This window comes from Myotis davidii, unplaced genomic scaffold (genome assembly GCF_000327345.1).
Source record: "Myotis davidii unplaced genomic scaffold, ASM32734v1 scaffold200, whole genome shotgun sequence".
In the NCBI taxonomy this organism is placed as follows: Eukaryota; Metazoa; Chordata; class Mammalia; order Chiroptera; family Vespertilionidae; genus Myotis; species Myotis davidii.
The window spans coordinates 3,424,366-3,448,985 of NW_006293700.1; the positions used below are offsets into that span (position 1 = coordinate 3,424,366).

General features: G+C 41.5%; 1 protein-coding gene across 9 annotated transcripts in view; it reads right to left on the reverse strand.

Annotated features, from left to right (window-relative positions):
* Positions 1-24,620, reverse strand: part of STAU2 (staufen double-stranded RNA binding protein 2) — a 216,273-nt gene that overhangs the window by 113,687 nt on the left and 77,966 nt on the right. For all 9 annotated transcript variants that reach the window (XM_006767327.2, XM_015566264.1, XM_015566263.1 and 6 more), the window contains 2 exons: positions 17,672-17,732; positions 1,029-1,336 (listed from right to left, as the gene is read on the reverse strand). In XM_006767327.2, coding sequence (XP_006767390.1) covers positions 1,029-1,336; positions 17,672-17,732 — 369 coding nt within the window. The remainder of the gene's footprint in view (positions 1-1,028; positions 1,337-17,671; positions 17,733-24,620) is intronic.

The following is a 24,620-nucleotide window of genomic DNA, read 5'->3' on the forward strand; positions in this document are numbered from 1 at the left end:
TCTAAAGAAAATTACAGTTTTGGGTCATAAGGAAGAAGACCAAGATGGAAAAGAGGTGGAAACGGGAACCTGCGGGAGTGAGACTCCCACGCACAAGCTCGCTGCAGTTCAGCGGTCACATTAGCGGTTACGTTAGCGGTTACAGGTCAGCACATCTTGTTCAAGGCAACTAAGAAATCAGAACACAGGTATTTCTCTTCCTAGCGTTAACCATTCTTTCAAAAATTCTATCCATAAAGGACTGTTAGGTGTTTTTTTCAAAGGGGAACAAAACATAAATAGGAAAAAATGTTTCTATCCCCAAATTCATATAGACAATCAGTTAAGTGGACTAGACCGCCCAGTGACACCGAATTGTTGGTACGGTCTGAGGCAGGTACCACCCCACCTGGTTCAAAACACGATCCAGTAAAGCAAATACGTGGTGTTATGCCCCAAACAACTAGAAAGCATTTCATTATTGTCCTAATACCATGTTTAATGAATCCCTTAGATAACAGACCTCTAGAATGTTGTATCTTAATGATATACCTGAATTATTACTGGCAATAGAATTCAAAACTTCAATGAGTGTAAAAGCATCATTAGAAAAACTCAACCTTACTGTAAAAGGAGGGAGAACTTAGAGCTCAGTACTCCTGCCAAACATATGCAGGCAGAAATTCTTCGTGGAAGAAAAGTGGAGCCTTATGTACCCACCCAATCAAGACCGACCAGAATACAAACTAGAGAATTGGGGGTGGGGAGGAGTTAAAAAAAAAAAAAAAGAAGAAGGAAGAGGAAGAAGAAAAATGGAGGAGAGCCAGGCAGCAAAAGAATCACCAGGAAGAATGAAAATAAAAGACAGTGAGGCATGTGCATACGGCCCTCTTTTCCCTGCCATTTGTATGCCTAGTAATTTACAATGTAAGTGGCATCTGGGTCACACTAGCAGGCAAAAGATGAGCTTTCTGATGGATAGAGATGAAGGATTTGGAGCTAATGAGTTGTTTTGTTTTCTTGGTTTTGTTTTTGCTTTTAATTCATACCTGGAAGCCTTGAATCCTTGCTAAATATTCCAGCTGTTTTGAAGGTTGTACTGCAGAACAAGGGGGAGTAGGAGGACTTCCTTTTAACCCTATGGCTTCCGCCGTAGGAGATGTTCCATTCATAAGGAGTTCCCTGGCAATTGTGGCTGAACTATTCGAGGTGGGAGATATACTGAAGAAAGAGCTGGAGGGTTGGTTCATATCTTTGGGTGACAAATAGCCTAGGGTATTGCCAGAGATTACTTTGTGGCGGCTGGCTTCCATCTCTTGATAAACATCAGGAGACAAATGAAGAATTCCTTTGGGAGCTATAAATAAAATGAATGAACATGGTTATTACACTTACAAATAATGGAAATAGAAACATGTTATAGCATTATCAACTCAATGATTTCCATTGGTGTAGTAACGAAATGAGAAACACTGTCCATCAAGCATCTTCCTCATATTTGCAGAGGCAACTGCAGTCTCCATTTAGAGGTAAATAATGTATGTTTCCATATTCCTAAAATTATTAGTTTAAAAAGGATCCAATAGCCCTGGCCAGTGTGGCTCAGTTGATTGAGCATCAATCCATGCACTAAAACGTTGCTGGTTCAATTCCCAGTCAGGGCACATGCCCAGGTTGTGTGCTCAGTTCCCAGTAGGGGGCATCCAGGAGGAAACATCTCACATCGATGTTTCTCTCTCTTTTCCTTCCCCTTCCCCTAAAAATCAATAAAAACATATTTTATTTAAGAAAAAGATCCAGCCCTGGCTAGTTTGGCTCAGTGGATAGAGCACTGGCCTGCAGATTAAAAGGTCCCAGGTTTGATTTCAGTAAAGGGTACATGCGTGGGTTGCAGGTTCGATCCCCAGTAAGGGGTGTGCAGGAGGCAGCCGATCAATGATTCTCATCATTGATGTTACTCTCTCTCTCTCCCTTTCCCTTCCTCTCTGAAATCAATAAAAAATAATCTCCTGTGAGAAAAAAAACCTGCAAAAATTCCTCCCACACCAAAAACACATATCCTTTCTTATTTTGTATCTAAACTTGTAAAATTTCAAACGTTCGACCATGTGACCGGTAACTACGATGCACACTGACCACCAGGGTGCAGACGCTCAACGCACAGGCATGGAAGCACGAACAGATTGATGAATCTCAGATTCATGCACCTGTGGGGTCCCTTGGCCTGGCCTGTGGGGATCGAGCCAAAACCCACAGTCCGACATCCCCCAAGGGATCCCAGATTGCGAGAGGGCGCAAGCCAGGCCAAGGGACCCCACTGGTGCACGAATCTGTGCACCGGGCCTCTAGTAATAAATAAATAAAAATCCAACAAAATGATTTCAGTGAAACGTATATGCGGAAGGGAAGCTGTGGCAGAACAAGGATAAGCAATGTGTGGACGTGCAATGGGAGATCAGATTAGAAATATGCAGTGTCTTCACCCTGCAATTTAATATTTTATGAGCTCATAAAAGAGACACAAACACTCTAATCTATGCAGCAACTGAGACACATAGGGTAAAATGAAGGCTGGGTCACTCTAAAGCTGAGGTATCATCTCCAATATCCACCAGCCTACTGGTGCTCTCCTCTTCACAGATAACTCTAGCTCATGAACATGTCAAAAAGTGACAGGATCTTCTTCCCCCAACTGACACTGTCTCCTATCTTGGTTATCTCATCATGATACCACCATCTATCTGCTCAGTTGCCCAACCTAGACTCCTGGCAACCATCTTTGATTGACCACAAACAAGTAGTTACCACATTCAGTCTAGAATATGCCCCTTCATCCTTAAGTTCATCATAGTTCAAGCCAGGTCATGGATAGGTTGTGACAGCAAAAGGATAGAGCTTGGGCTGTGCTATCAGGTGGTGGGGTTGTAGATGCATTAAAAAAAGCACTTTCCTTTGACTACCATTTGTCTCGGAGATGTTTCAAACCATATTTCACACGGTTTGTTCTAATGTCTCTGGGTCAGATAACAACTAACAACCACATTATCTTTCAAAATTATGGATAAATCACCACTTTTGAAGAATGTGCTCTCTGAGAGACACCGCTTAATTCCCTCATGCTAGCCCTCCCCTCTCCTGCTATTAACCTTCTGATCCAAGACCTCAATATTGATTTATTTCCCAATAATTTTTTATTTATCAATTATAGTTGTCATACAACTATAGTTTTAGGTGTACAACACAGTGATTAGACATTATATAACTTACAAAACCATCACCCTGATAAGTCTAGTACCCATCTGACATCGTACATAGTTATTACAATATTATTGACTATTATTCCCTATGCTGTACTTTACATCCGCATGCCTATACCAGAACTACCAATTTGTATATCTTAATTCCTTCCCCTTTTTCGCCCTGCCCCCTCCCCTCTTTCCTTTTGGCAACATCAGTCTGTCCAACACACTTTTAACAAGCGCCTGACCTGTGCTAGGCCGGGGCCCACAGAGCCCCTTGTCTACTGATGAACACTTAGGCTGTTTCCATATCTTGGCTATCCTATAAAATAAAACCCTAATATGCACATCAGAATGATCAGTCACTATGACACACACTGACCACCAGGAAGCAGATGCTCGAGAGGGAGGCAACCAGCGGCAGCAATCGGGGGGCAGGACTGGCCAGCAGGCAGCACCAGGCTACCAGCCAAAGCAGGTGCCAGCAGGGGCTCCCAATCACCCCGCCCACCAGTCACCCCACAGATGGCCCTGATCACCAGCCAGGCCTAGAGACTCTACCCTATATATTAGGAACAGTCTCATAGATTTAAAAATTAAAACCTGGCAAGGCTACTCTAACACTGAAAAAACAGGATGATGCAGCGATTACATGCATGGACTCTGGCTTGCACATTTTGTGGTCAGCCCTGATTCTGACACTTATAACTGTGTGACAAAGCCAATTACTTAACTTCTTTCTGCTTCAGTTTTTCTACCCATAAGATGGGGGAAATGGTACTAATGCCTCAGAAGGATCATGTTATGTATTACTTTTCATAATCAAGGCAAAAAAAATGTAGCTGCCTATACAATAGCAAGATGCCTTTCACCTGTATGAAAAGTATGATCACTGGTGCATGCAGTGTCCTGGATTGCGAGAGGGATGTCCGACTGCCAGTTTAGGCCCAACATCCCATCCCCCGAGGGGTCCCAGATTGCAAGAGGATGCAAGGCAGGCTCAGGGACACTGACACCACCACCACCACCACCCCTGCATGCACAAAGTTTGTGCACCGGGCCTCTAGTTGTAAATAATGCTGCAATGAATATAAGGATGAATGTCTTTTCAAATTAGTATTTTGGGTTTCTTCAAATAAATACCCAGAAGTGGAACTGTTGGGTCATATGGATGTTCTATAATTATTTGAAGAAGTCCATATTGTTTTCCATACTGGATGCATCAATTTACAACCCCATCAACAGTGCACAAGGGTTCCCTTTTTCCCACAGCCTCATTAACTCGTTTGCCGATTTACTGATAGCAATGCTGACAGCTGTGAGGTAGTATCTCATTGTGGTTTAATTCGCATTTCCCTGATGATTAGTGATGTTTGATATGCCTGTTGGCATCTCTATGTCCCCTTTGGAGAACTGTCTATTCAGGTCCTCTGCCTTTTCAATCGGGTTGTTTGGTTTTTCCATGTTAAGTTGTGTGAGTTCCTTATATATTTTGGATACCAACCCCTTATCAGATGTATCATTAGCAAACATCTTCTCCCATTCACTAGGTTGTCTTTTATTTTGTTGATAGTTTTGCTGTGCAAAAACTCTTCAGTTTGATGTAGTCCAATTTGTTTATTTTTTTTTTTTACCTTGCCTCATGAGACAAATCCAAAATAATATTACTAGGAGTAATATCAAAGAGTTTACTGCCTATGTTTTCTTCTAAGAGTTTTATGGCTTTGGGTCCTATATTTACGTCTTTAATCCATTTTGAGTTTATTCTTGTATATGGTGTAAGAAAGTGATCCACTTTCATTCTTTTGCATGTATCTGTCCAGTTTACCCAGCACCATTTACTGAAGAGACTATCTTTATACTATTGTATATTCTTGCCGCCTTTGTCATAAATTACACACCATACAATCATTGGTTTATTCTGGGTTGTCTATTCAGTTCCATCGATCTATATGTCTCTTCTTATGCCAATACCATGCTGCTTTGATTAGTATAGCCTTATAGTATAGTTTGATATCAGGTAACATGATATTTCCAATATTTTTCTTCTTTCTCAAGATTTCTTTTGATATTCAGGGGTTTCTGTGGTTCCATATAAATTTTAGGACTATCTGTTCTAGTTCTGTGAAAAATGCCATTGGAATTTTGATAGGGATTGCACTAAGTATGTAGCTTGCTTTGGGTAGGATACTAGTAGACATCTTAACAATGTTAATTCTTCCTATTCATGAGTACAGTATATTCTTCCATTTATTTGTATCTTCTTCAATTTCTTTTTTCAATGTATTATGGTTTTCAAGTACGGGTTCCTTTACACCCTCAGTTAAATTTATTCTAAGGTGTTTTATTCCCATTGATGCAATTGTAAATAGAATTTTTTTTCTTAAATTCTCTTTCTCATAGTTTGTTATTGGCATAAAAAACACAACCAATCCCTTTCTCCAGATGCCGATAAGGTGCTCCATCCTCCTCAGGAAGCTTAAGGCCGTGTTGGGATGAGGCCTTCCCTTCGTCCAGCAACAGCAGGGAGGGCAGAGTGTGTGTCCCAGGAAACCTCAGGCAGCTCCTTACCATGAGAGAATGAAGAGGGAGTTGGGAATGGGGTGGGCAGGGCCAAGCTCCATGGGGCTTTACCTTGATGACATTAAAACATATGAGTTGTAGCATATAGGTCTAACCCAGTGGTCGGCAAACTGCGGCTTGGCAAAACACGGCTCAAGAGCCCCATGCGGCTCTTTGGCCCCTTGAGTGTGGCTCTTCCACAAAATACCGACTTCTGCGCATGGGCCAAAGACCCGCATGTGGCTCGCGAGCCACAGTTGGCCGACCACTGGCCTAACCAATGGACACAGACAACAGGGGGGTGAGGGCATGAGTAGGGGGGATGGGGTGTAATGTGGGGATAAGGACACATATGTAATAACTTAATCAATAAATATATATATATGAGTTGTTGTTTCTTTAATTTATATGCCTTAAACTAATATATCAACCCTATTTTACGGATTTAAATTATGCCTTTTTGTTAGTTTTATAATCAGGAAGAAATTTCAATTAAAAAGTTTTAAAGCAAACATATGCACTGGAAAAAAATAAAAGAAATCTCCGTAGCCCAAGGAAATAACTTTTAATATTTTGTTCTGAAGATATGCTGTTAATATTTTTATGCATTTTTTGTTAACTCGAAAAAAATAAGTTAAAACGTAGAAGTACCATATGATCCTGTTTTTACAAAATACTTCTAGTACTAATTTTAAAAGTATTTTATTATGTGAATTGTTTTCTTAAATAATTCCATTTCATTGGACATCTAATTTGTCTCTGATTTTTTGCAATTATAAAGTGATGAACATTTTTGTAATTAAACCCTTGTACACACAAAAACTCATTTTGTCAAGTTAGAAGCAGAATTGCTAGTTCAAAGAATATGTATTTTAGGGTTTTTGACACTAACAAATTCCTCCAAATTGGTACAACTCCAAAAAAATTTGTACCAATTTCACATTTCCCTATTAACAGGGAAAAGTGCCTTTTCCCCCATTTTTTTGGTATTGGATTTTTTTTTTTTTTTGCACGCTGTTCTCTGTTACTGTAGATAAGTGGCAAAAACTTTTTAATAATAATATCCAAACCAAAATAGGAACAAAGGTACCCTCAGCCCCACCTCCTGGCCTCTGGGGAGGTGAGAGGGCCTGAAGGCAAGTGACAAAGGCCAATGATTTCATCAGTCATGCCTATGTGATGGAACTTCCATGAATACCCCTGAATGATGGGGTCTGGAAAGTTCCTGCCTTTCTAACACATCCACGTGCTGGGAGGACAGTGTACCCCAACCACACAGGAACAGACATTTCTATGCTCCTGACTTCTCCAGATCTGGCTCTTTGCAGTATCTCTTCATCTGGCTGCTCATTTTATATCCTTAATAATAAACCAACTGATAGTAAGTCAAGAATCTTCCTGAGTTCTGTGAGCCAATCTAGCAAATTATCAAACCTGAGGGGAGGGGGATGTAAGAACCCCAGGGGTTTAAAGCGGGTTGGTCAGAAGAACAGGTGGCCACGTGAGACCTATGACTGATACCGACCCTAGGCAGTCTGTGGGACTGAGCTCTTAATCTGTGTCAGTGTCAGAATTTACCTGAAATGTGCAGTTTGCTATATTTCAATTATATCTCAATAAAGCTATAAAATATTTGCCAATTTGGTCAGTGAAATGCCATGTTATTGATTTTTGTTTTTTACTAGCTGTATAAACACAATATGTAAATCTTATTTAAAGAATAACTTAAATGTTATGACTCTAAATTCTATACTCAACTGAAGAAATCAAGAAGCTAACAGCATTACTGCAGTATTATTATACAGCAGTAATGGGCTTGCCAATAGCAATATTACAAAGCAACAGTCATGCTCTCTCCACACTCCAGGGAGGCATTACCTCACAGTGTAGGAACTCACGCAGAGCGCCAGCTCCATATCCTACAGTAAAGCCTGGGTTGATATTCCCTCATGAATAAGGAAGATTCCTTTCTACAGAGCTCAACTAACATAACAGTCATTAAGAGTGTAAAGATATGCGTGGATTCAGCAGTCAACTACTGAATGATTTCAGCCTGAATATCAGTAACAGAGTGTATGGTCAGGTCTCGACTCATTTAGGTTCTTCCTGTTGTAAATTTCAATCGAGTAAAGAACTAAAGTAGAATCAGAGAGTAACCCAGGGTTTGCCTATTTAATGACTTTTAACTTATTTTGCCAATAGGTCCCCTGAACAACAATACCAACTTATACTTCTAGGAGCAGTGTGTGATTCAACTTGTTTTCCCCTACTTCTGTTAAAACAAATTTTAATTACTGCAACACTATACTACTTCACTGTTATATTCATTTCCATGTATTTGATTATTACGCAGGAAAAACTCTTCATGTGTGATGACCGTAAGACTGTACCTTCATACCTGCTGGCTTTGACCTCAGTTTTGCTCATCGACTTCAAAGGTATTCCCCTGGCTCAGGCTTGTAACATTTATCACATTCACCCTTTATCTCAAGATGTCCTCAACCCTTCTCCCATCATCTATTTTTCATCACCGATTTTGCCTTTAATACTCCAATCAGCTGTCACCATGGTACACGGCTACACTGAACATACAACTTTGGGACTAGTCTACACTTTACATGCGTGATCTCACCTAAGCCCCGTAACAAACATACAAAATGGGCATTCTGATTTCTTTACATTAGATATAAAACGAAAGCCCAGAGAAGTCCCTGAAGTGAGCCAAAGTCATACGAACTGTAAGTACTAATGCCAGAATGTGGTTCCAGGCAGTCTGTCTCTAGAGCCTGGATATGTAACCACGACATTAAATGGCCCTGGAAAGAACAAATAGAAAACTAAGTGCTATGTCCGGCCATCAACAAACACCTGGATTGAATCCAGGAAGTAATCGATGTTTTTCTCTATCTGTCTCTCCCCTTCCCTTCCGCTTTCTCTAAAAATCAATGGATAAAGATAACCCTCCTGTGAGGATTAACTAACAGTAAACAAAACCCAATTACATGAAAGCACTGTTATGCTGCCCGGGGCCTCCCCCGTGGGAGCAGAGGCCCTAGAACACGGAAGCGCTGAGACAGGGAGGTGGCCAGGGCGATGGCACTAGGCCTGGGTGCCCTGAGGATGAGCAGGCCCGGAACGGCAGTGCCTGCTCCTTGAGGTCTGCAGCTGTGACCATGGCCTGTGCTTGACCTTTGGCCACCTGAGAGCGAGGGAGGCCCCTACAGCAGTGCGGGCCTCGTGGCCGGGACTCTCTCCTTCCCAGGGAAGCCGGAGGCCCTTTATCAGGTGAGAGCACATGTGATCCAAGAAGGTGCCCACTGGGCCACCATGGCCACCCTCCGGGAGCACAGGAATAGACCACCCATCCTCTCCACGACCTGCAGCTGCTAAGCTGACCGGCTCTCAGGAGCCCCCCTTCCACATGCCCTGTTGTTGAAATGCAATGGAGAGGGGTATACCATGGGGTATACCTTCTCCTTCCCCACACAGCTCATATCCACCTGGGCTTCCAGCCACAGCCCTTGAGTCCCTAGTTCTGCTCAATTTTTAAGCAAAATATACACTGACGCTATTTAAATGAGCACAAAAAACAATGCAAATTCTGAAGGAAACTTCTGAAAATTAAACTAAAAAGGGGGAATGTATGGAGACAGGGGGTATATGGGAAATCTCTGAATCTCCCTCTCAATTTGTTATAAATCTAAAAGGTCCCTAAAATTTTAAATTAAAAAAACAGCAAATTTTTAAAAAGGCTGCCATTTGTCTTAGCACAAGAAGTAACAAAGAAAAGACCACCATAATAGCAGAGCGGTAAACGGACTAGACTGGAATTGCGCTAGCAGTTCGAGTTGCAGTGGCCAGTAGCCTCTTAACCCGCTCTTCTCGTCTGTAAAACGAATTAGACAAGAGGAACTTGAAAATCTCCTGCAGCTCTAAAAGTCTATAAATCATCTTAACACAAACCAGAAAGCCTGGAATAAAACAATACCCTTGAATAACATCACCTCAAAAGCCTGCTGAGTGTTTTTTAAAATGAGCTATTACTAAAGTTTTTTTACGTCTTAAGAAGAATCATGTCATACAGATGGCTGCTCCATTGTTAAAACAAACATCTCACAGGCTTGCCCAGCCGTGTTAGTGTTTTTACATGACCCACCCAAATATCAAACTGGTATCTGAAACAATCGTTTGGACATTTTCCATGTTATGAAATGTTCTTAAAAAATAATTCTGGTGTGTGATACATAAGACAATCAAGAAAATATGTAATTTTGGTGGAATTTCCTTCAAAATATTATTCATTTTTCCTCAATTATCAGCAAAGTGATCGATCCACAAATAGGTATGTTGTCTACTAGGGCAAATGCAGGCCTTGGAGTCAGGAGATTCGCTACCTCTAGCCCAAGCGGTGCGACCAGGCATGTTGTAAAATCACCCGGGCCTCAATTCTCCAGTTTATAAATGAGAGGTTGGACATTCTCCAACCTTTTCACACTTCTGGTTCTGGGTCTGTTTTTCCTCTTCTATGCATATCATGTTTCGAGGGTCAGTCTTTTAGACAGACCACACTTATTTAGTAATGATAAGTAATCTTCCTGTTTCTTCCCCAAAGACTGTCAATCTGAGACGCAGAACAGTGTGAGATATGAATTCTGATACAGGTCTACCCCAAAGCCAAGATGTCTACTAAGAATGAATGCACTGCTTCTATGAGGTTGAAATACCAATAATGACACCTACTATGACATCAAGTCCAGGAATACTGAGCTGAGAACCAGGGGCCGATGGTATCTATGGCAAAAAAAAAACATTGCATTTTTTTCATTTGTTCAAAAACTGAGCAGCGGCAATATCAGGCACTGTGCTATATGATTTGTTTTTTAAAATAAAAACTGATTTTTTTTCAAATGACACTTGTTCCATTTTTTAAAAAGTTTCCCCTCCTTTTTTTATTGGGTGATGGTTAATCATCACCAAGATTGACCAACTTTTTAAGAAGCGGCTTCAACTTTAAAAAGCCTACTTAAAATCACCCATAATACCAAAGATAGTCCAATGCAGTCAATCAATACTTTCTTAATGAATTAAGGAATGAATGCTACATCCATTCTACACACAAGTTTCAGGGAGACTTGCCCCTGCCTTCCTGGACCTTAGCCTCCAATCACACAGTTCCAAGCGCCTTCTTTTAGTCGATGCTTTGACTACCCTCATGCCTCTTACTAGTATTTCCCGTGTCCCTGGGACTTTCATCTTTTCAATTACTTGTACTCCATGTTGTAAGGGCAGAAGATCAGGGACCAAGCACTTCCTCAACAGTTTTCAACAAAACTTTAAATTGATTTATGTTAAAAGACAATGATTAAAGCTGGTGCATGAATAAACAGAAGAGAAAAAGTCCAGAATAAAACCAGATATTTACAGATTCTTAGTATCTGATAACAGTAAAGTCTCAATCAATGCAGGGGGAATGAAACAGGATCCATACGTTCAGTATAAATCCCAGATGGACCACAGATTGAAAGATAAAAAAATGAAATTATAAAAGTTCTAGAAGGCAACTTAAAAGAATTTTTTTATAATCTCAGAGTGGGGAAGGCATTATTAAGATTACAAATGCTGAAAAGGCCATTCAAATACAATAAAAAGAAAACCAAACTTTGGAAGAAAATTCCACCACAAACAAGGAAAATATTGGCAAGGCATATCATAAAAGCACATCCACACTCTTATCAAATAATAAAAAAAGACCAACTACCTAATTTTAAAATGAACAATAGCAATGACTGTATCGTTGACGTAAATAGTACAGAAATGACTCAAATGTACAAAGAAATAATCTCATTCAAAATAGGAGAAATACAAAATAAAACTACATTGAATACCATATTTCAACTATCAGATTGGCCAAGATCCAGAAGTCTGAGAGCACGGTGTTATGATGTTGAGGGGAAACGTAATCTGGCCGACTGCTGGCAGGAATGGAAATTGGTCAGTTTCCATTGTCGTAACCTGGCAACAGCCATCAAAATCCTAAGTGCACATATTCTTTGACTCAGTGACTCCACTTGTAGGAATTTATCCAACGAGCATACTAACACAAGTGCAATATGATATATGTTTGAGGCTTTACCCTGTAGCATTCTTTATAATAGAAAAATACTGTAAACGCCCATCAGTTAGAAACTGGTTAAATAATAATAAAGTCGTACACATATTAACATAGACGGATCTTCAGGACATACTGTAGGTGAAAAGAGTAAACTATAGAGCAGTGTGTCTGATGCTAAGGGACAAAATACTCTAAGTCTGAATTTGCTTGTATCTGTATAAAAAGATTCGGGAACAGTACCAAAGAAACTAGCCAATCGTAAGTTACTTCCTTGGGGGACAGGGTGGAAAGCGTGCTAATGGGGACAAACGTGGGGGGGGGGGGTTTTTTTTATTTTTTGCTTTTTTTTTTTTTGCTTTTTTTATTCATTCAAAAAATAAAATAAATGAAATATAAAAGAAAAATAAAGAAGACTGATACAGTGGAATCTGAACTAAACTTCAACTAAATTCATCATTGGAAATGAGATCAAAGGTACAAAAGTGATTTTAAAGATTTCTCCTCCTGGCAGTGTGGAGGCCCAGACATTCTTGAAGGGCTCGCCACCTCTCACACTATAAAGCAACTAGTATTCCTTGTAAATCTAAATGTGTACACACTCTCTCACCCATGAAGTCCACTCCTGGCTGTGCTCCCAGGAGCTCTGAGGCAGGTCTACCAGGAGGCGTGTTCAAAATGTTCATAGGACTATTTTGTGATCACAAAATCCCGAAAATATCCCAAATGTGGACCAAAAGGAGAACAGACAAACCAGTTATAGGATGAAATATTACATGTAACAAAATAAATTAACAGTGTTAAAGTCAGGGGAGAAGTTCAAGAAAATACACAGTATAATACCATTTTCCTGAGGTTTAAAAAATAAAAAAACTAAACTACACAAATACTGTTAAGGACTCCAACTTATTTGATGAAACTATAAGAAATAAAGGGTGGGATGACCACAAATAAAACCCAGAGAAGGTGGTTTCTTCTGCTGGGGAAGGCCTGGTGGGCCAATGGATATCAAAGAGGAGGACACTGGGAAGTCTGGTCATATTCTAGTGCTTATTCTGTTATCATGCTTCATCACTTCTATGTGTTAAATACATTATGCATCAGGTATTGCCTACATTTTTTCTTTAAAAATGGTAATACAAGTTTAATGTTTCCTGACAAACTGTAAGATTAGAGTCATAAAACGCCATCTCTCTAGACCAGCTGATGAATAATTATCTATTAATCTGTTATCTTAAAAGCACAATCCTTACCCAACAAGAATAAACTATGTACAGGTTCTATATACCATGCACGGCATGGGGGGAGCATGCACATGACCTTTGTAATGTCAGGTCACTGGGACGGTGCAGCCACTGGCGTCGGGATGCACCGAGTTTAATACCATACAGATATGACACAAAAGTGACAGAAGTGCTGGTAAGTCAACTACGGTACTAAAAAGGCCAGTAAGAATTCTACTCCATCCCAAAAGTATTTGTCTTGTGTCATCTCTAATGAACCTAGAAGAGTCAGCATATTTCACAGGGGCTAAATAAAACTTTTTAAAAGGTTAACGGAAAAAATATTTATGTGAAAAATGCCTCCAAATAATCTTTTAGTGGGTGGATTCGGCACATACCAGTGAATACCTTTGAGCTCAGTCCAATTTTGAATTAAGCTAGAGTTCACCTTTGAGAAACAATGAACCTGTTTTTAAGTAAAACTCGGTATTAATAAGAAACAGGGAATGTGAATACAAAAAAAAAAGATATTATCAACTGAACTATATCTAAGTATTTTACAAAGTTTTCCATGAGCCGTCAGTAGATCTTTAAAACGCGTAATCTTTTCTAAAAAGTTGTTCGTCATTCATCTGTAAAAACCTGGCTTTTTATGTGTATGCCAAGCGTTAAATTGCCCCGCGCTGGATTTAACACGAGCCTCACATTACAGGGCGACGTGCTCTTGCCCTTCAACATGACTATGATAGTGACTCACAAGGGGGAAAACACACTGCGAACAGCCTGCCTCCAACTGCAATCCGGGCCGAAGGGGAGAGCCTGGGAAGCCGGCAAAAATTAGGCCCATGCTTTAAATCTGCAGGCAATCAAGGCAGGAACCAGGCTATGTAATCACAATCACTTGCAAGACCATTTCAACTATTTTTCAGCTGTAATTGTTAGCAGTTTCTTAGGACTGTAATCTTTAAAATAATATCTTCCACCAAAAAAATAATAATGTCTCCCACTTCAAAAATTAAATGCACATGGACATGAACTTTGTCTACTTGGAGTTAGGTACCAGCTGTGCCGCGTTAAAACTCTCTTCTTTCCCCTTTCTAATTCTGCCTTCCTTTCTTTTTTCTTAACTTTTGTACACTGTAGTTCCATGTTAATTTCATATTTATCCAAATAATGGCTGGCTAAATATTTTATCTCATCAACTATAATCTGTGCAGGAAGGTAGTTTCACAAAGAAAACAAAGTGAAGAGCCTCTTTATGATGCCATTTTGTGTTTTATAAAGTAGTATGTTACCTTTTCAGATGTTATTCAAGGAAAGCTCCTTGTTTTACAGAGATTAAAGAGTCTCAACATTTAAACTGCTATGCACAACTCTCAACAGAGCACACGGAGTAACAAGACGCACAGTTAGATGCCGGAAGTCAGACCCTCGGTCAGCGAGGCAGCCGCCCAGCAATCTCAAGTTCCTGTCTCCCCTCCCCTCCCCTCCCCTCCCCATCCACGTGCCATCCTGAGAGGGTCCTGCTCCCACCTGCTGCAAAACATGAGCACAGGTGTTCTTCACAGAAACCACTGAGGGCAAACTGTCAAACTCCGGGAACTAAGAGAATTTACCCTAAATGTTACCATCATACATGAATTTAAACTGAGTTTAGGTAATGGATTCATCACTTGAGGGATCAGTTCCTAAGAAGAGACCGACCTTTTCCTAGTGCTATCTTTAAGTAGCTTCGAGCTGGCTCCAGAGGACTTGGGGTGGGGGGTGGGGGGGAGCCTCATTCCGAGTGGCAACCTGAGGTGGCGACCACTCAGTGCTCACAGGGAAGGACCCTGGGGTCAGCTTTCTCACCCCTCACAGTTGGGAAGGGGTGAGGGATCATTCTCCTTTCAAATTCTCAGTGTGAACCTCTGTAGCCCAGAGGAAGTCCTGAAGTGCGTACAGTATGATAAAGCTGTAAGCTGACTTCGAGTTTTATCACATCTAAGGCTATATCGAAAGCAAATCTCTTATGCACTCTTACACATTTCTGATCTCTGAACCTCACTGCCTCTTTGATCCCTCTCCTCCCACTTGCAAAGGAGTTTCCAGATCTGTTAGCAAGATAAAAATCAACAAACAGTCCTAACCGGTTTGGCTCAGTGGATAGAGCAACAGCCTAAGGAGTCAAGGATCCCAGGTTCGATTCGGGTCAAGGGCATGTACCTTGGTTGCGGGCACATCCCCAGCAGGGAGTGTGCAGGAGGCAACTGATAGATGTTTCTAACTCTCTATCCCTCTCCCTTCCTCTCTGTAAAAAATCAATAAAATATATTTACAAAAAAAAAAAAAAATCAACAAACATCCCTAGCTGGTTTGGCTCAGTGGATAGGGCATCGGCCTGGAGACTGAAGGGTCGCGGGTTCGATTCCGGTCAGGGGCAATGTCTGGGCTGTGGGCTCAATCCCCAGTGTGGGGCATGCAGGAGGCAGCCAATCAATGATTCTCTCTCATCATTGATGTTTCTATCTCTCTCCCTCTCCTTTCCTCTCTGAAATCAATAAAAAATAAAAAATATATTTTTTTAAAAAGTAAAATCAATTTAATGCTTCTTACATTGCCTTACCAAGTAATTATAAACCTATATATTCAAACATCAAAGGAATTAAACTCTCTGAGAATCCTGAACTCATTCCATTTTTTCTTCGGGGTACATGCTAATCACATCCATCATCCTTACACATATAGATCAAAGGCTCAGAGTCCTATTAAATTACTTCAAGTATTCCCAGAAAATAACTCATGAATACCATTACGTCACTGAAATATTCTTTTCAAGAAGCTAGTTTTGATGACCCAAAAATTCAGTTCTTATAAGCATGTTTTGATGAGTTTGTTACTAATTTCATTATACATCAAGAGATGAGCTGCTAACATCAAAGAATAAATTATGACAATTTACACATTGTCGTTTATAACTTTACCCAGAGGTTATAAGGGAGAAAACTAGGGTTGGAAACGAGATGGTTTGACTCCACTGGCCCTTCCCTTCAATAGGGTCTTCATTGGCTGGTGTTTTGTTTTACTGATTTATAGTAAAATGGTCACTTCAGTGGAAATAGGTGCTCTTTAGGAGAGGTGAGGAGGAAGTTAAAATGTCTCTGTTTGCAATGCATAACAGCCTGATCACATAAATAAACTGAAGTGGAATTCTAAGCATATGATAATACTATAATTAGAAGGCAATTATGAGCAATTGTATTCTTACATTTCTGATAATTCAATCAGTGACTTATTAAAAATTCTAATGACTCAGCACAACGTGAAAAATGCTTATTGCAATGTTAAATGAAAACACAGTACAAACTTTCATTTATGTTATAGATGAAATCTATCATCCATATCTACTTTCCCACAATGCATGAGGAAGATCTAAATGGAGATATGGCTGTGGCTGACTCAGAACTTAAGTCACCACGAAGTGAGCGTTTAGGGCATCATTCTTCATATTAAAGTAAGACAGGGAAACATTCTGATTTTAATTACTAAATAGTCTTAACAACTGTTCTTTAATTGTTAACAACTGTTCTTAAATTAAAACCCTGATGTGCCTTCACATTAGCAATACAGAAATCATACTATTCGATGTGGTGGAAATAAAGAACTCTTCACAGAGATCTAAGAAAAAGTAGAGCAAACTCCTCCCTAAAAAGATGTAAAATTATCATACATTCATTTTACTAAATAATTATCCTCAGTCTTGGAAACCATGAACAGCACAGCCATCAGGACATTATATCAGAACAGGAACACTCTAAATCAGCAGTCGCCAACCGGTGGTCTGCGGACCACTGGTGGTCCGTGAGGTCTGAAAGGTTGGCGACCGCTGCTCTAAATGCTTGTAATCTGTATTTTGAACAAGGATCATACAGTGGATTCTGCCATTTGTGTGGACAGAACAAGGTGGCAGAACAAGGGCCGCTGCTGGAGGGGAGTGGGAAGTTGGAGGAAGGTGTCCACAGTAGGGAGTAAGTCACTTCAGGAGGGAAGGAGCCGGCTGAGTGGAAGAATGCAGACTCTCAGACATTTGAGGGCCCGGTTAAAGGTGGTGATAATAAATCTAGCACTTCATGCAACCTTTCTTGCTTGCATTAATCTATTTTAATTAATAAAAGTGAATAATTTTTCACGTAGAAAATTACAACTACATAAAAATTTGTGTTTACCTAAAAAAATTACAACTTTGAAACAGCTGACTTTAGAGTATAATGAACTTGTAGATAATGGCTTTTTTTTTTCAATTCTTTCATACTATAATTATGCTGCAATAAAACAACTTAAAACGTCATCACTGTGAGTTAAATGGTACACCGTCTGCAATGCTTAACCACGTTAAGAATATGAGCGCCTGTGTCTTCTAGCAATTTCAGAAAAGCAAACAGCACGACTTCCTCATATCCCCCTGCAACACTAATCATGGCATGGTGAGCCCAGACAGACCCGAAAAATACCCAGTGACCTACGAGTCACTGAACCAGCCACGAACACTCAGCGTAGTTAGCATAAAAGTGAAAACTTACTGTTATTGGTTGGTTCGGGAAAACCAGCCTTCGGACCACTCCATCCTTTGTTTTCCCCTGTCTGAAAGATTAAATCAATCGTTAAAATCCAGAGAGACGGACTTATTCCAAAAGCAAAACGTAAAGTCATCAAGGAAGCAAGGCCAAAGGTCTCTCACACAGTCGCTCTGTGATTCTCTCCATCTCGGACCCCAGGACGGTGGACCCAAGAGGAACTAACTGGAGCAGCATTATCCCCCCCTTTTCTACCGTCAAGCCTGTTTCTTAGGTCTGGCTCTGCCTTTACCTTCACCCACACTTACAATTTACGTCATCAAGAAAGCCATGTTCAGTGCATTATATACAACAGCAGCTCTATCTAGGTGGTTGAAAAGTAAACCAATCCTTATCAAATAATAAACAATAATCATCATGACAAGTGCTAAAGGGACTAAAGGAGCTTCTTTATCTCTCCTGAGGTCAAACCACAATAGAAATATTACTAAGTCTGTTCCGGAACAGTCCTAGGACAAGGATCACCAAAATACTGCCAATGACATACACACACACAAAATGGAAAACTAAGCCCGAACTTGGAGTAAAACTTGTAATATCCTGACTGTCGCCAGATGATGTGACATATATCTGGTATAAACTCAGAGTCTGAAGTAGTATTTCATCAAATTAATCAGTGACATGAACAGGTTACGTTCTCTTCTGCGGAGCTGGCGTTGTTGGTACCAGGTACTACGGGAGAGAAAAGGCACATTTGCTATTCTAATCAGCATTTTATACTTGCTGTCAGATGTCAAAGATCAAATGGATACATTAAATCCAGATATAAATATAAATACAATCCTAGCACATAGCTTGCCACTGTAAGAGGAGGGAGGAGGAGTACGTGTGTATAAAAATGCGGTGTGTGCTGGTGGGGAGGCTGGGAGACTGTGAAGTGCGAGACGAGGTGGCAGAACAAGGGCCGCTGATGGAGGGTAGTGGGAAGTTGGAGGAAGGTGTCCACAGTAGGGAGTAAGTCACTTCAGGAGGGAAGGAACCGGCTGAGTGGAAGAATGCAGACTCTCAGACATTTGAGGGCCCGGTTAAAGGTGGAGATAATAAATTTAGCACTTCATGCAACCTTTCTTGCTTGCTTTTTTTAAAATTTGATCTCAAAAAGGGAGAGAGGACGGGAGAGAGAGAAAAAAAATCGATGTGAGAGAGAGATACATCAACCGGTTGCCTCCCATATATGCCCAGATTGGAGATGGAACCCACAACCTAGGTATGTCCCGTGACCAGGAATCAAACCAGGACCTTCTAGGGCACAGACGACGCTCCAACCCAGCAGTCGCCAACCTTGCGAACCTCACGCACCCAATGGTCTGCGGACCACCTGTTGGCGACTGCTGCCAACCAACTGAGTTACCTGGCCAGGGCCATGCCACCTTTCTTAATTTCTCTCCTTCTATTAATAACAAAGGTTATTTAAATATTAGATTATATTCCCTACGCCTAGTTTTTCACCTTCAACTGAATACCAAGTCTACTGTTCTCTCATTTCTACTCCAACACTCTGTGTTTGAAAGGTTTAGACTTAAACACAATAGTTTTAATGAAACTGTGTTTGTAAGGTTTAGACTTAAACACAATAGTGACCACAGTGCCCTGGGCGGTCCCGGGTCTGTCTCTTGCTTCAACAGTGTTTGGACGGAACACGCCCAGGGACACCCCTTCCTACAGCCTCGACCACTCTCCTCGGTTTTATTCAGTCACCCCCTCAGACCCCCTCCAAGACCAGCCAACACACCCTGTGTTTTTTTACCTTAACTCCTTACTGATGAACCACCATGCGCTCCCAAATTCGGCAGCATTATTCCACGCAGGTGGAGGCTGCCACCTGCTGCCTGGCCAGCCTGCATCTGTGGCCGCCCACGCCTCCCTCCCTTTGGGCTTCTATTTCCACCCCGGCAATGCGGCTCTCAAGGGCATGGGCCACTTCCTCCGTGAGCTGGCAGAGAAGAAGCGCATGGGTGCTGAGCATCTCTTAAAGATGCAAAACTGTCCTGGCTGGTTTGCTCAGTGGATAGAGCATCGGCCTGCGGGCTGAAGATCCCAGGCTCTATTCCAGTCAAGGACACATGCCTGAGTTATGGGCTCAATTCTGAGTAGAGGGTGTGCAGGAGGCAGCCAATCAGTGATTCTCTCTCATCATTGATGTTTCTATCTCTCTCTCCCTCTCCCTTCCTCTCTGAAATCAATAAAAATATATTTAAAGATACAAACCAGAGCAGTGGCCGCATTCTCTCCAGGACGGGCTGAAGCCTCCCCAAGATGAGTGGGCAAAACTCAGGGGCCATGGAAGCCTCCGTAGCCTTGGAGGGGAACCTGACCCAGGCCCTTTGGAGCGGCAGGCCTGCTTCTGTCCACGCAGACCCTCAGCTCGGTGACTTCCTGCAGAGCCACTTCCGGGGGAGCAGGTGAAACTCATCAAGAAGATGGGCATCACCTGACTCACCTCCGCAGGCTGCGGGCCCCCAGGCTGGGCTGGGCAAGTAGCTCTTCGAAAGGTTCACGCTCAAGCACGACTAGGAGACTGTGGAGCCCAGAGGCCTTTGAGGGCCCCTCTGAATCCCGTGGTGTCTGGCTTTTGCCTGAGCCTCTCGCCAAAACCCGAGCGATTCTTTTAACCACCCTGGAGCCCTCTCCCATGCACTGGACCAAATGGAAACGGGAAAGCTTCTTGCAGCAAAAAAACAAACCTAACAAAACACAACACAGTGAACATAAGGAGGAATCTCTCTCTCAAAACATCCCAAAATCAATAATCCAATAACCTATAATTCTCTCTCCCTCTCTTCTCTCCACCCCCTGCCCCAACACTATGAAAGGAGAGGAAGGTCGAAGTCTGGAACCTGGAAGGCAGGTGCTCAGGCTGCACCTAACGTAGCAGATGTCAGGAGGCTGACGGCAAACCTGCAGAGGGAGGCGGCAGCAAAGAGCTCTTAGGACACTGATGGGTAACGCGGGACCCCAGGAAGCCTCTAGAATGAGGAGCACACCAGCTACCTCTTTTTAAAAAATATTTTTAATTTATTTTCAGAGAGAGAGGAAGGGAGAGGGAGAAAGAGAAGCATCAATGTGAGAGCTGAACCTCAATCGGCTGCCTCCCGCATCCCCCCTACCAGGATCCAACCCGGGACCTTTCAGTGCACAGGGAAGACACCCCACTGGCCTGAAAACAGGATTGTTGGAAGCCGTTCAAGGCCTATGAAATCTCCAGGTCACCTCACTAACCCCAAGCAGACTTCCTAGGAGGTTTCTCTTAGGCTAAAACAGAGACACGGATGGGGGTGAAATGGGTACCCCAACAGGGCAGATAAAGAGATGGAGACTGAGGCTACATCCCAGAAAGTAGGATCACCAGCTCCCTTCCTCATTTGGGCCTGAGAAGACAGCAGCCAGGCTTCTAACTCCAGAGGAATGGCAAAAAACACACAGGGAAGAGACTAAAACTTCAAAAGAAAGGTTTGAAAAATCCTCAGAGACATGAAAGGTTACTATACCCGTTAAACAAGAAGAGGAGGCTATAAAAAGAAATATTCTAGAAATGAGGAAGAGCTCTGGGACATCAAAAATATAAGAGCCAAGGTAAAAAATGTCAAAGGAGGGCAGAAGACAAAAATCGATGAAATCTCCTAGAAAATAGAACAAATGATATAGAAATAGAAAAGAGGAAGGAAGGGAGGGAGGGAGAAAGGGAGGGGGAGGGAAGGAGAGAGGGAGGGAGGGATCAGAAGGTCATCCATAACCAGGGGTCCTCAAACTTTTTAAACAGGGGGCCAGTTCACTGTCCCTCAGACCGTTGGAGGGCCGGACTATAAGTTTAAAAAAAAAAACTATGAACAAATTCCTATGCACACTGCACATATCTTCTTTTGAAGTAAAAAGACAAAACGGGAACAAATACAATATTTGTATATGCATGTGGCCCGCGGGCCGTAGCTTGAGGACCACTGCATAAGACTAACAGATATCACAGAAGGAAATAATAGCAAAAATGGAAAGAAAGAAATTATCAGACATAATATGAGAAACTTCCCAGTTTAAAAGTATATGCATTTCTAGACTGAAACCCAAACACTCAAAACACTTTATTAAAGAATACGCACATATCACCCATAAAATTTCAGAGCCCCTGGGAGAAGAAAATCTGGAAAGACATCAAGAGAGAGTAGAAGAAACGTGGAAGTTTCATATACAGGCTGCAGAATCAGAAGGTAGTGGGGTTTCAAGAGTGATGCTGGGAGGTAGAGAACATTGGTGCAATGCCTTCAAAAGCCTGTGACAAAATCATTCCCATTTTAGAATTATATCTCAGAAAAACTGCAAACCAAGCATGTAGGGAATGTAAAGGAACTTCAGACCTATGAGATCTCAAAACATTTCTCATATATTCATCACAAGGCTACTGAGAGTATGTGCTCCATCAAAACAGGGAAGTAAATAAAGACCAAAGAAAACTGTCCAGATAACAGGCAACACAGGAGGAAGGCAAAAGGGAATTTCTGGCTAATGGTGCCAACTCTTTCCTAGTCATTCTCTACTCCTCCCTCTTCCCATGTCCCCAGGCATGTTACCTGCCACTGAAATCTACCTCAGACACTTCAAAAATACCTCTGGTGCTACCCTAACTCGTTTGGCTCAGTGGATAGACCGTCGGCCTGCAGACTGAAGGGTCCCAGGTTTGATTCCGGTCAAGGGCATGTACCTTGGTTGCGGGCACATCCTCAGTAGGGGGTGTGCAGGAGGCAGCTGATCGATGTTTCTAACTCTCTATCCCTCTCCCTTCCTCTCTGTAAAAAACTCGATAAAATATATTATTTCTAAAAAATACCTCTGGTGCCTTTCCCCTCCTCTCCACCACCACAGCCTTAGTCCAGACCCCCAGTACCTCTTACCTAGCAATTCTGCTACTCAGCCTGCCCAAATCCACTCACTCCTTTATTTATAGGATTGTCTTTTTTAATTTTATTTTTATTTCAGAGAGGAAAGGAGAGAGAAAGAGAGAGAAATAGAAACATCAATGATGAGAAAGAGTCATTGATCGGCTGCCTCCTGCACACCCCGTACTGGGGATGGAGCCCCAAACCCGGGCATGTGCCCTGACTGGGAATAGAACCGTGACCTTCTGATTCATAGGTCAATGTTCAACCACTGAGTCACACTGGCTAAGGCTTATAGGATTGTCTTTTGAAGAATACAAACTAGATCATGTGACCTTCATGTTCAAATCTTACATGAACAATTCTCCAAGAGCTTTACTTCCCATGAAAACAGTGGCTTCGGCTATTCCTGACTTTCCAGATTCACCTTCGTGTTCTCTAGGTTCCAGGACACTGTAATGTTTGTTCCATGACTAAACTCCTCACCCCTACACGTGCTGATCAGTTCCCTGAGTGCAGGGATCAAGTTTCAGGCATCGTGTCTTCGGTTGGAAGTATCTGGCATGTAGTGGGTTGATGGTTAATTTTATATGTCAACTTGTCTGGGCTACGGTATCCAGGTACTTGGTCCAACATTATCCTAGGTGCTTCTGGGAGGGTGTTCGGGAGAGACTTACATTTAAAAGAATTGAACTCTGAGTGAAGCAGATTGCTCCTCATCCTGTGGGTGGGTCTCATCGAAAGAAAGGCTGGCCTCCCGGGAACAGGAGGGAACTGGCCAGCAGAAGCCTCTGCATTGGAACTGCAACACCTTCCGAGTCTCCAGCAGAACCAGCCTCCCCATCAGACCTTGTACTCGCCAAGCCTCCAACAAGGCATGGCAATTCCTTACAATGGGTCTCCATGTGTGGTGCACATCTACATGTATGCACATACATGTGTGCATACACATATGTATACAAGTATATACATGCACATATCCTATTGGCTCCCTGTCTCTGGAGAACCTAATACTACAGTGGGTATGCAAAAAAATGTTTCTTAAAATAATGACATTAATGCTGGTTTTTATTCTGTTTTGTTTTTACTTAACTTCCAAATAAATGTCTGAGACTTATTTTGACATATTTTTATAAATCACTCACCAGGTTTAAGTAAATATAAATGTGTTAAGTTAAAACAACATATACACAACATAAGAACTATAGAAACTTGAACACATGTTAGGTTTCATGTTACAAATATTTTTAAAGGAAGAAAAAGCATGGACTACCCAGGTTATAAAAACAGAATTAAAATCTCTAGCGATACCACACAGACAAATAATTTTTTAATCGCTCAAAATAATTGCCCACATATTCACAGTTGCCTTAAAAAGACAAGTACACCTAAATGTTTAATAGACGATTTTGTTTCTATTCAGACTTCAGGCGTGTGTTTCTGCAGAAACTGAAATATCTCTGAAACAGAATCCTTATGTGAGAAAATAGTGTGGGGGAAAAGTATGCTGTTTTTGATGGAAATAATTATTAAGCCTGCTTTGTGAATTTTTGTATAAATAAAGTGTCCATAACAATTTCTACACATGCAAAGATAAAATGAAATCAAGCCAGTTCTTGCCAAGTTATCTGCCAAGTCCTGAATTCGGGGTCCCCTACCTCCCTTGCAACAGGGGCAGGTGTTAATGATGTCATTCACTGCGCAGAAGAAATAGGGGACCATGAACACAAGTCCTGGCAGAAAATAAACACCCTCTGAGTTTACCTTTACATTTAAAGTAAATAGAAAAACTAGTTTATAGAGTGTCTGTCCAATATAGTTCCTGCCCTAAAGGGATAACCCAGGATCTTTATTTCCAGTGTTTTCAGCTGCATTTCAGAAATAAAAGCCAACAACCTCAGTTCTTAAAAGGGGGCACAAATTAAAACTGTCTACATGGCAAAACCCAGAAGTCCATAAGCTGAAAAATGACTCAGTTGGTATTATACAAAATACATACAGCCACACAACAGATTTTAGTATTTGCT